The sequence below is a fragment of the Anser brachyrhynchus genome, assembly GCF_964034855.1.
Source record: "Anser brachyrhynchus genome assembly, chromosome: 2".
Taxonomy (NCBI): Eukaryota; Metazoa; Chordata; class Aves; order Anseriformes; family Anatidae; genus Anser; species Anser brachyrhynchus.
This window is the reverse complement of record NC_137695.1, coordinates 142,105,677-142,117,846: the sequence shown is the minus strand read 5'-3', so window position 1 is coordinate 142,117,846 and position 12,170 is coordinate 142,105,677. Positions and strand designations below refer to the sequence as shown.

Below are 12,170 nucleotides of genomic sequence, written 5' to 3'. Positions count from 1 at the left end.
CCTGTTTATTATTATGTAACAACTGATAAAACCCACCAAAAAAATTTATAAATCCAAATATGACCACTCTCCAGGAAGTCCTCTGGAATGAAGAAATCATGATTTTTCCTAGAAAACTATTTTTTTTATATGCTGTAAACGCTGAACATAATTATGTTGTAAATAACATAGAACTAAACACTAATTTATATAGATAACTTCCTTGAAAAAGCAGTCAGAAATGCAACAGGTTATACTTTACTTTTTTTTTTTTTCAAAATCCTAAATAAAAATTAGGAGAGCATTCATCCATCCAATCAAGTCAGACTTATTATATTAATCTTCAGACTAGAGATAGTGATTCACTCATTCTTAGCATTGACACCAAATACAATATCGTTCCTAAAACCCCCTAAAGGTACACTGTAAACAGACATAAATAGAGAATAACTCAGAACAGAGTACAAAAATACCTTTTTAAAATTAGCAAACCTGGATTTTCTTGGATATGTGAGCAATAAAGTGAAATCACCTAGCATCTTTTTACAAAATGCATCTAAACATTTCTCATTCATAGCCTGCTTCTGGCTTTACACTCCGTGACTAGGGGCAAGTTTTGCCTGCGATGATGCGTGGTCTCTGCTCTGTCAGCAACTGACAGCCCCTAACATTTAGCCCTTTCGGACACTCTGTTCAATATCTTTAACCCAAGTTCTACACTTGCCAACAAATTGGGGGTTGAGCAGTCCCTGGGAAGAGTGCTTATAGGAGCCATGAATTTCTCACTATTCCCAGTACAGGTCTGTGTCATCCTGTTTACATCACGCATCATTCATCTGCTGTGAAGAAATGCGATCCCGTGTTTTAAAAAAAGAACTCTGTAACAGTGAGGATACTATATCTTTGTGCAAAGTGTTTCACATATTTTCCATGGGCACAAACTGCTCCCACTTCTATTTAAATCTCGGCAGCTCTCTTTGCTGGACATTACTTGCTTCAGGAAGCTCATTCAGGAGGTGCTTAACATAAGAGGGCTAAGCACCAACACGGCAGCAGACAGCAGCATGGCTCCCGAAGAGAAGGTGAGCACGACTCCTGCGAAAAGGGCTGTCCACAAGATCCGAACTGCCACCTTAGTCTTCAGCTTGGCACGAGGTTGGCAGCAGTGGGCAACTGACCACAACATAAAGCAAGCCCAAGAACCTGCCGGGTGGGTCCCCAGCGCAGAGGACTCATCAACTCGGCCAGTGCAAGAAAGACCCTTTGAAAAATGGCCAATTCCATCCAGCAAGAGGGACCAAGGAAAAGACAATGAAAAATCCTCAGCAAAGGAATCAATGACAATAAGAGATGCTGAAAAAAAATCAAGGGAATCGGATGAAGCCCTCAAAAAGTTCAACATTAAAAGCAAAGAGGTGACCAAGACAGTTGTAAGCAAAGCCTACGAACGAGGGGGTGACGTTAGCCTCCTCAGCGACAGATATGAGAACAATGGCAGCTCAGAGATGATCAAGCTCAAAGAAGAATCAAATGCTATTGACAAAATTCTTAGTGCCAAATTATCCCCCACAATAAGGAGAAAGTGTTCAAACATGGTATCAGAGCTGACCAAGGGCTGGAAGCAGATGGAAGAAGAGGTCAAAGCGGGGACTGAGGAAGAACTGCTGCTTAACTGCCACGACGACAGCATGGATGCAGAGGACAGTGGCTATGGGGAAGCAGAGGACAGTGACCGAGAGGTGACGGCTGTGAGGATTAAACGACCTGTGCCATCTTTGTAAGTAAAACACCTTTTTGTTACAGTATCACAAGTGGTTAGCAGACCCTGAAACAGGAACAGGTTTCCACAACAAATAAGTGAAATGAGAGCAGGAAAAATAAATCATAGCAAATGGTCAAAGAGAAAGAATTATTCCTAAAGAAAAAGCAAAACAATAATAATAATAACAATAAAAAAAATCCAGAAGACCTTTCGCATATCTCTCTACGCTTAAGCGGTTAATCAATAACTTCTGACCGTAGACTTGCATTTCACGTACTATATACATAAGAGGCACAGGATGTTATATTTGGAAAATGTTAAATTTGACACTAGGTTTATTGGTTCATCTAAATCACTGCTTACCTCTTAATACCTTAGTCCACATTTCAGATTAACATTTTTTCTTCCTCAAGAACCCACAGCTATTCAGATGATCCTAGAGGTCTTTTCTAACCTGAATGATTCTACGATTTCAGCAGATACTAATTCTAAAGCAACACACTTTAGCAAATAATATTTCCAAATATTTATTCATTATTTTGCTTTGCATAAATTGTGAATAATCTTGGGAGTGATTTGCCCCAAATGTCCAAAAATAGATATTGAGGGAAATACGTCTAGATACATATTAACAAATTCTGGGTTCACTGCTTCTCTTTGGAAGCTTTCCATATGGATTTGGAATTCATCAAGTCAAAGGATGGAACTTCCCTGTTTGTATTCCCAGTTCCTGTGATATTAGAAAGCATTCAGCCTGCCTTTACTTCTGAAAGACTGATTTGAATCATGCTATAAATCATTTCTAAACCATAAGTCATTTGACAAAAAGAACACTTGAATCATCAATTCATTTTTCATATTCAACGCATCTCTGTGGGTACACACACACACGCTCTCTAAGTATGCTCATAGAGTCTGTCGTGGAACTTTCAGACATACAGACTTTCTTACACCTGTAACTGATGTAAACAGAAAGGAAGGAGAAAAAAATATTACTTACTGATGTAGTTATTATAGGTTCTAAAAAAAAAAAGAGGGAGAATTAAGTAGTAAAATCATACTATCAGACAGTTTTGAGTAAGGCTACTTTCAGTAAGAGGACTGTGCTTGAAGATTACTACGCAACAGCAACTGCACATCAAATTTAGAGTCCGAGTAGTAAACAAGTAAGGTTCAGCCACAGGCAGGCAGTCCTGGGGAAGCCTCCCAGAATTGCAGAAGAACAGCAGAAGCTGGTAGAAATTCCCCAGTTTGCTTTTCCAGAGACCTCCAGCAGAACAAACTTTTCAGAAGATGGCTACAAACAGTTGTGCTGTTGCCAGACTTGCCAGACAGTTGCCAAACCCACTCATCGCTCCCGTCTCAGGAAAAGATGAGAAGGCCCATATGTCCAACTGCAAGAGGGGAAGCTGTAGGCAGCTGTTAGAGACATAGCACATTATTCGCTCCAGCGCTCTGCTTCACAAACTCTGTAATGCCCCAGCGGACATGAACGTGCGGCCGAGCCTGAACTGTTCCGGCACACAACCTCACAACTAACTTCAAATTTTGATGAAGGAAAGCACTGCCTCTGGGGACAGGGTGTGTGCTAAGGCTTCTCTGGGGCAGGGAGGGCAGCTGGGGCCTAAATTTGGCTGGGGCAGGATCTGGCAGAGCTCCCCTGGCAGAGCAGAGCCCTGGGAAGAGGCTGGTGCCAGGACACGGCCTCCTGTCAGGGCCACAGTGTGGTGGGGCCTGAGTCTCTGCCATCTTCCGCTCTGCCTTGCATGCGAGACAAGCACAAGGGCGTTCGAGATGAGAAGGCAGGCGTGTCACCTTCCCTGTGTGGGAAGGACTAACAAGATAGCAGGAATCAGAGGGCCAGGACCAATACGCTCGATACTATATCCTAATTGCTATTTCAGAAACCAGAAACTGGAACCAGCACAGATAAAAACATCAAAACTGGCTTCCTGGTCATTCTGCAGACAGCCAGGCAGACACTGCCAGTCCCACTAACCAGGTTTTGTACCCCACTGACAGCAAGCACTTACCTTGGCCACCATTAAAACCAGGACTATGTCAACAACACAGTAAATTCCAGCACAGATGCCTAAACATGGATAGCTATTTTAACTACTCAGACAGGGTACTAAACAATGCTTTGCTGTATAACTGACCAGCCATCTCCCACGAGGAACAAATGGTTAACAGTCAATCTGAAAAAGCTCTCCAATAACCCAGAGCTTGAAAGCTTGTGGTCTCTGCTTTTGGGAGGGGCTGCATGCACTGTCCTTTGACAGAAATTAGTTGAAAAGCAAACCAATAAAACAAAGATTTCACACATTAGGAAAAGAGCACCATTTTACCTGCAAATGATGCCAATTAAAATAAATTGCTCAATAAAAAATTGATAGTAGAGGCAAAGCAGCTATATTTCCTTTAAACCTTACATATGTTTTCTCCATATGCCTAGTTTTAGTGCTGCTACCTAGGGAAAAATAGATTAGCCATATTTACTGAGGTGCAAATGATAGAAATAACACCCTCTCTATTACTTACAGCCATCTCTTCCACAGAAATCTGTCAGGAGTTTTTTTTCTACATTTATAGTACTATTACCAGGACTGGATTTTTTTTTTTTTTTAACTACCCACTTTTATGTATTTATTTTTTATAGCCTCAAAATACATTATTTTAGCCTGCTGTTTTTATGAACCTTCCAGTTTGGCTTAATCTTCTTCAAAAAGTCCGTAAGTGTATGATTGTTAAAGCACATCTCCTATTTTCCTCACTATGTCCCAGGAAAAAAAGCATCAGTGCCAGCATTTTTTCCCTCACATCAGCACCTTCATGACCTCCAGCTGCAACATTTACTGAAATCAGGCTGCTTCCTTAGTAGAGTGAATGTTAACTTCTACAGGCCTAGGAAATACTATTTCATTTCTGTTTAGGAGCCAAAGGGGCACAGCAGAGATATGTAATGCAAAACACTAAGAAAGGATTCATGCATTTTCCCTAAAGACAGGATAGTAGGGAACACAGGGCATGGGCACTGCTGTCGTATAAGTTCAGAATGCAATTTGGTTATTGCTTTGGTTAACAGGTAAACTTCTTTGACTCTTACAGACAACAGGCTTGTTACAGTGGGTTAAGCTCACAATCTTCAGTTTGGATTCACAATCCATTGCATTAGGCACTGTATAGACAGGAAAAAAAGGATTCTAGGTGTATGACAGTTTATTATGTTAGCTCATCAACAAGCTAAACAATGAGGAAAATTGCACTTTGGCAATCAGAACTGGAAGATGCATTTAAAAAAAGGTAGTTAACAATACAGAACTTCTAAAACCACTTAGGGCATCGTAAAAGCAAAAGGATAGATATAATGTTTTTCTCAACCACTGAAAAGATGATAAGGATAAGGAAGGTGATAATAGTATTCAGCTAAAAAAGAAATATGGGCTTCAGTAGGAAAAGATGAGAATACTTGCTAGACACTTTAATTAAAAAAAGAAAAGAAAAAAGAAACAAAACCAAAACCAACCAACCAAAAAAAAACATAACAAAATAACAAAGCCTTTAGAGCAAGCCTTCTCACTCCGTTGTCTTCTCCTCTCAGCCCCTCTTCTCTCTTTCAACAAGCTTAGTATAAAACAAAGCAATGGCCAAACAGCAGGCAGCAGGTTTGTAGTCCTCTGTACAGTTTTGCTAACTGTATTTTTGCTCTGACTGTTCCTGTTAATATTCAGCAGATATTACCGGGGTGGTTTCAGAGCAGCCTTCTAGGGACTAAAAGTATTAGAAAACAAATTACTTCAGCATAGCCACAGCACAACATACTCCCTAGGCGAGCTCTGTACAGATGCAGTGACAGGATGTGGACAGCACAAAGACTAGCTCAGACTATCTATAACTTCCCCACAACATGTAAGATTGGTCACTAGAGGAAAGGGCATCAAGAATCTGTCTGCCTGCAGCCATCCAGTAATAAAACGCTGCTACAAACATGTACATGCATGAGATCAGTTAAGATCTCTGAAGATCTCCCCATCCTTTGACCTTGACACAAATTTCAGTAGCCTTAAGTTTCTTCCATACACCTGCCCAAGGGAACATGAATTTTGCACTTCAAAAATTGTTCAGAACCATAGATAAAATATGTATAGGCAGAGCTGCTACTGTACTTTTTTTTGTCCCTTTTTTTTTTTTTTGAAATCAACATCTATGTTAAGGAACAGATTTTTCCAGACACTGCCCTCCCTATATGCTTCAGTCAAAAATAGGTGAGGCCCTGGTCTGTACACTTGCAATTACTGTCACTTGAAACATTAAGACAGGCAGATTTCAGGTTCTGCATTGCAGACAGAAATGGAGAGCTATGTGACTGAATGAAGGCGCAGGTAATCAGCAGCATACTGTCTCGTATCCCTACAGAATTCAGTCAAAATGGGTTCAAATCTAGAAGGTGGTAGCATAGATGAGATCAAGCTGTTGTCAGTGAATTTGCTTTTGAAAGTCATCTGAAATGTGGACTAAAAGCCCTCAAAAGAACTAGTTTAGAACTGGTGGAAACATGCCACCTGGTGGTTAGCATCTGGTCTGGAAATATACAGCACATGTTAATATTAAGACTAGCAGGACTGTAATTAAACGATGAAATGCAAAGCTCAAATACTGTTTTTGTTTCTTTCAGCGCAAGCAAGCTCAGTGAGGAAAGGAGCACTAAGGCTCACAGGAAATACAGCCCCGTTAATAGCTTGAAGGACAGGTGGCAGGAATGGGCAGACCAGCACATCACGTCACAGAAGCTGAATCCCTTCAGCGAAGAATTTGACCATGAGCTGGCCATGTCCACACGCCTGCACAAAGGAGACGAAGGGTACGGCCGTCCGAAGGAAGGAACCAAAACTGCTGAAAGGGCCAAGAGAGCTGAGGCCCACATTCACCGGGAGATCAGGGACATGTGCTTCATCATTGAATCAATGGCTAAACCACGGCGTGACGGCAAGATCCAAGTCACTTTCGGGGAGCTCTTTGAAAGATATGTTCGTATTTCAGATAAGGTTGTTGGGATTCTCATGAGAGCCAGGAAACACGGACTGGTGGACTTTGAAGGAGAAATGTTATGGCAAGGAAGGGATGACAATGTCATAATTACATTATTAAAATAAGCAATGCTAGGACAAGAGCAACTTGCCTTGGAAAACCTCTGTTTTTCCCTTGCTGTTAGCTTTTGCACATTTGGACTACAAGATTTTTCCACCCCCTGGACAAGAAAAGACATTGAGCATTTTTCTAAACATAAGCTTTATAACTATTGCATGATAAGCATCCAAATGGATTTTTCTCTGTACCAGGAGGGCTTGCAGGACACTTTAGTTAATTACTATACCAAAAAATAATTAAAGAAAAAATATATTGAACAATAAGCAGATGAACATAGAAAGCCACAGTAATACAAACAGCTACAAATGAATTCCAATTTTCACTTATCCTTACATTCAAGATCCTCTCGACCATTTAAACTGGGATATCACAAATATAAACCATGCCAGATCAGAAGCTGAATGATGATCTAAACTCAGGCCAAGTTTCTGATCTGTGAAAATGATCTTGTGTGCATATTTCCTAACTAATCATTCAAATGCATGAAAAAAGGGTTTATTTGAACACAATCAAGGATGCCAAATTTGTTTGCTATAAACACTATAAGCAAATACTACTGCAGCATTATCTTGCAGCAACTACTGACAATTTTCTCTTACATATCACAGGAACTAAGACAAAATTCTTTTATGAGATTTTATTTATTTATTTATTGTATTTATATAATTTATTAGATTATTTCATTTTTAGAGTTATGGCTGATGAACAGAAAACACCAAAGAGAATAAAATACACAAGAAGGTTTGAATAGATAGCCACATAGAAAAATCTCTTACGCGATATTGTGCAATATATCATCTGAATATCTATGCATCTTTCTTACAAATATAGGGGAAAGTAACATGTAACATTCAGATCAAGATGCCTGGGCAAGTAATTTGCATAATGAAAAAACAACGTTGTTTCCCCTCATAAGATTCTTTCAAAGTGAAAGAAAAAATATCTTCTTAGAGAAGAAAAGGGTGTGTGAACACCTTGCCTCTGTGATAAAACAAGTACTGCTAACATATCATGAGAGTACAGGTACTCCAATTTGAGCCTCCAATGAACGTACAAATTATATCTTTTATAAGCAAGTGATACAAGAACTGGTTACTATGCGTCTCTTGTAAGTTGATGGAAAACAGTATTTCGGGCACAGTTATATGTTGTGAATCTAAGGAAGAAAAAATGTATTACTACTTGGATTCAATAGCACTTATTTAGCACTAATGTTTTCTTGAGATCTCTCGGACTAGTTAAATAGATCTGTAAAACTGACCTCTAAATGTGATATTTATGTATTAGAATGTTTACCTGCATATTCTTCCCATCTTTATACAATGACTTACAGATGCCTAAGTTGCTTTGAGAAAGTTTGCTTGTCAAAGGAATAATTGTAAATAAACTATTACTTTTTGGTTCTTTCTCCCACACACTAGAAAAGAAAAAAAAAAGTATATATGTTCCTATTCTTAGAAGTAAATAAAGTCACTAAGTTGTTTTGAAAAACAAGTACTTTCTCCTGTTCACGAGTACTGAAGGAAGTGAAGGTTTCTCTGTCCAAAACACCAGAACAAGATTTCAAAGTACATGGAAATGAAATAGAATACTAAATATCTGTACAAAGAACACACCCTAAAGGCAGAACAGGCTGCTCAGAGGCTACAGAGTCTCCCACCTTGGAGATTTCTAAAACCCACATGGATGTGGTCCTGGGCATCCTGCTCTGGGCGGCCCTGTTTGAGCAAGGGGTTGGACCAGACGATCTTTAGAGGACCCGTCCAACCTAAAGTATCCTGCAATTCTGTGAAATGTTAGGTGAATTGCATCGTATTTCTCCTCACAAGAATTCTCATCCTATTATTGGACAACACAGCAGAGATTAGGTGCACACAGATACTTTTTTTGGTGATTCAAGGGTGATTTAAAGCCCAAGAATACTTCACCACTATATGAGGAATTATATACATCATCTTTCATTCAGTGTCCTGAGGTGGTAGGTACAATATATTTTTGTACTGAAACACTCGAACATGGCATTCTACCAAGAGGTGCATTTCAATGGCATGCATGTTTACCGCACGCAGTAAGAACTTGTGCTTTGATATGAAGTATGAATGTGCTTTGATATGAGACAGATGCATGTCTCTCATCTTTTACTGCTCTTGCCTTGTACAATGGAGGGTAGGCAGACACCTGACTTGGACTGAATAAGCTGCTGGCGTTCTCAAATCCAGCTTTCTTCATCAAGGTTCATTACAGCACATTAAGTGTTTACTCTGAAGGTAACGATTGCTCATGATCCAGTCTTAATGTCTGAAATTTAAACATATCTCCATGTAAGTTGACAATGAGATTCAAAAGTTTTACCTACCTAAACATTTGAGAGCAACAGACTATAGACGTTTGACTTCTCTGCAGGCTCCTGTATGGCCAGAAATCATAATGGACAAGCCTGTACTTTAACAGTTTGATATAATGCATAAACTAGTGGAGGCAGGAAAGGCAAGGACTGACTAAGCTGCAGGAAAAAAACTTCTCAGCTGACCTGTAATTCCCATTGACCAAGGAGATGGGGAACTTTCCTGTCGTCTTTGCGGAATGTAGCAGAGAATCGAACTCCTCTATTTTCATACACCTTCAGCAACAGAACAGATCAGTGGCATTCTACTTTTTTTCTTGAACCTCAGCGTTTCATTTAGCTGGTATTTTCTTGCATATTATAACATCAAATATGTGCATTTCTACTTATAGGATAAAAACAAGATTTTTTGAGAAGAGTTACATTAAAACAATTAGCATGAAGAAAAAAGACTAGCCTTCAAGCTCACAAGCCCTCTTCAAGTTTCTCACCTTTGTATCCTTAGATCAACTTTGTAACAACACAATCACTGCAATACAGCATAAAACTAGAGCTCACTGCAAGTAACTTCTTAAGCTTCCCACATTTATAGTCATCCCGAAGGCAACGTTAACAGCATTATGCAACAAGAAAGACCTACACTTTCATTTTTCCACTCAAAATATTTATTTCCATTTGGATAAAAAAACACATGTAATGACTAATGATTTGTCTAACGCTGTTCCCCCATTTACCTTTAAACAGGAGGCATCATGCAAAGCCTGCTAAAACAAAGTATTTAATATTTTTCTTGCACAAAAAGTGTAAATATTGATATAGTTTATGATATATAGAAGTGTTTCATATAGGTTAAATGTTTCATAAAAAATCTTTTACATGAAGTAAAGATGTGGCAAGTTTCTGTGCAAAGTAGATGAAGAAAATAAATCCAAATTCATTAAAACACACTGAATAAAATGTTTAGTACTCCATAATAAATAAATGAATGAACTCCATAATAAAAAAATAAAAGAATAAAGTGTAAAGTACTCCATAAATTCTCCATTTTAACTTCGTTCCTTTCCTGTGAAACTAGCATGACCTTTGCTGAACTTAAATATTCTACTTAAACTCCAGATAGTAAGATGAAAGTCAGAGACTGCTTGATTAAAGCAGTCTTTGTAGATTTTAAGACCTGACTTCCTATTTCTGACTTGCTTAAAATAGTTTTTCAAAGGGGCTAAGCAACACTGTACGTTTACAAAACAATCAGCCTTTCAGATAGAGTAAACAACACAGTTACTATTATGGTAGCTTACAGTTGCACATTATTTTCCTAAAGACTCTAATCACCCCTGATTATTTCTGATAAAGAACAATTCCTGATAGGTAACATCTCCTCCCTTTTCCTGTTTGAGGTTTGTTTTGCTGTTGCAAGTGTGCAGTATGCTAGGAAAGCAAAGTTCCTTCCTTGGAATCAAAAAACTTCGCCTCCCCTTCTGTAGGAACTCTGAGGTACATTTTCCATCTTCTGAATGTAGCTTTCATGTATTCTAATATAAATTCCATTTAAACATAAATTTAACTTTCACACCTCTGTGTTTTTTCTTACAACAGTTGCTGCAGTTACTTTAAGTGCATGGATCATTCATTGGATGCATATCCCATCCACTGCAAGTTAGCTTCCTCCTCCAGTGCAGTAATTCCTTCTTTAAAAGATTTCTCTACAGCCAGAGTTCAGTATTACAGCTCACTTTTAAAGTAAGGTAAGGCTACTGAAATAAAATTAGGTTAGCTGTAGTTGAAAATAACATTTGTGGTGAGAGTTTAGTTGCCACTGACCACAGAACAAATGTTGGCAAGCTCTGTTGCCACAGCTACCCAGCTGCTATGCATACATTGCACCATATCAACATCTAAGTTAGTCATCCTGCCACCACAGGGCACAATGAAAGTTGTTGTGTGTTCAAAAGCAAGTTTACTACTAGCAGCACAACTATTGCAACATGGACTCAACAGGAACTACAAGCCTTGCCATAAGTATGACAGCAGAAAGCAGAGCTTAAACAGACGTGACACTGCAGTGGGACAGCCAGCAAGACCTAAGTCAACACCTTCAAAACCACTTTGATCTTACTACAGTAAGAATAAGTGTACACCATTCCATCAGCTGGACTTATATATAACATACGTACATATATATATATACATATACGCATGCTCCAGGTACCACAGTGCAGCTCTATTTCATATTGCAGTAGCATGGTGAGAGAAGAGAAGATTACACCCTTGAGTTTCCCATTGCCATGGCAATAATCAATTACCCCACCAAGTGTGCTCATTTACAAAGGAAAAACATAAGTGAGATTTAAGATTTGAGATTTAAAATAAATAAAATTTAACTTCAAATATTGAGTAGCAACTGTTTTTACTCCTCTTCAAATACAGGATTTTATGCAGATATGCTAACTCCTGCATAAACAGATTAAATCTAATCTAAATATATATAGGCAAGCAGTAGGATGCAAGTACAAGCCACATGTGAGAAATCATGGTCTTTCGTAGTTTAATTACTCCATTTGTATAATCTAACACAAACAGGATTTAGACCTGAAAGATGATGTGGTAATAATCCCAGGTATTTCAGCAAAACATCAAATTAGTCAATGAATAAATCTAAGTATAGTACGCTGAGACACAGAGACTCAGTTTCCTAGCACCAAACTCTTTCAAAATGTAGCTCATATGGCCTTCAGCATATTTCAAAATTCCTCTTGAATCAAAAGTAGGAGGTACAATGATAGTGCTCTTGGTCTTACCTATACAATATATATCATACAGAAGTTAACTTATAACTGCTTTGTTTAACAAAACTCACGGTCTTTCATTAACAGATGCACTACTCTTTGTAGATTCTTCATATGGCCTCATTATTGAGTGTAACCATTGTCATTTATA

At 38.6% G+C, this 12,170-nt stretch overlaps 1 protein-coding gene across 1 annotated transcript; it reads left to right on the top strand.

Moving 5' to 3' along the window:
• The first annotated feature begins 966 nt into the window (after positions 1 to 966).
• ABRA (actin binding Rho activating protein) lies at positions 967 to 8,380 on the top strand. Its single transcript, XM_080579480.1, has 2 exons — positions 967 to 1,756; positions 6,417 to 8,380. Exons 1-2 carry the CDS (start codon positions 1,044 to 1,046, stop codon positions 6,892 to 6,894), a joined length of 1,191 nt encoding a protein of 396 aa, XP_080435606.1. The 5' UTR covers positions 967 to 1,043; the 3' UTR covers positions 6,895 to 8,380.
• The last annotated feature ends 3,790 nt before the right edge of the window (positions 8,381 to 12,170 follow it).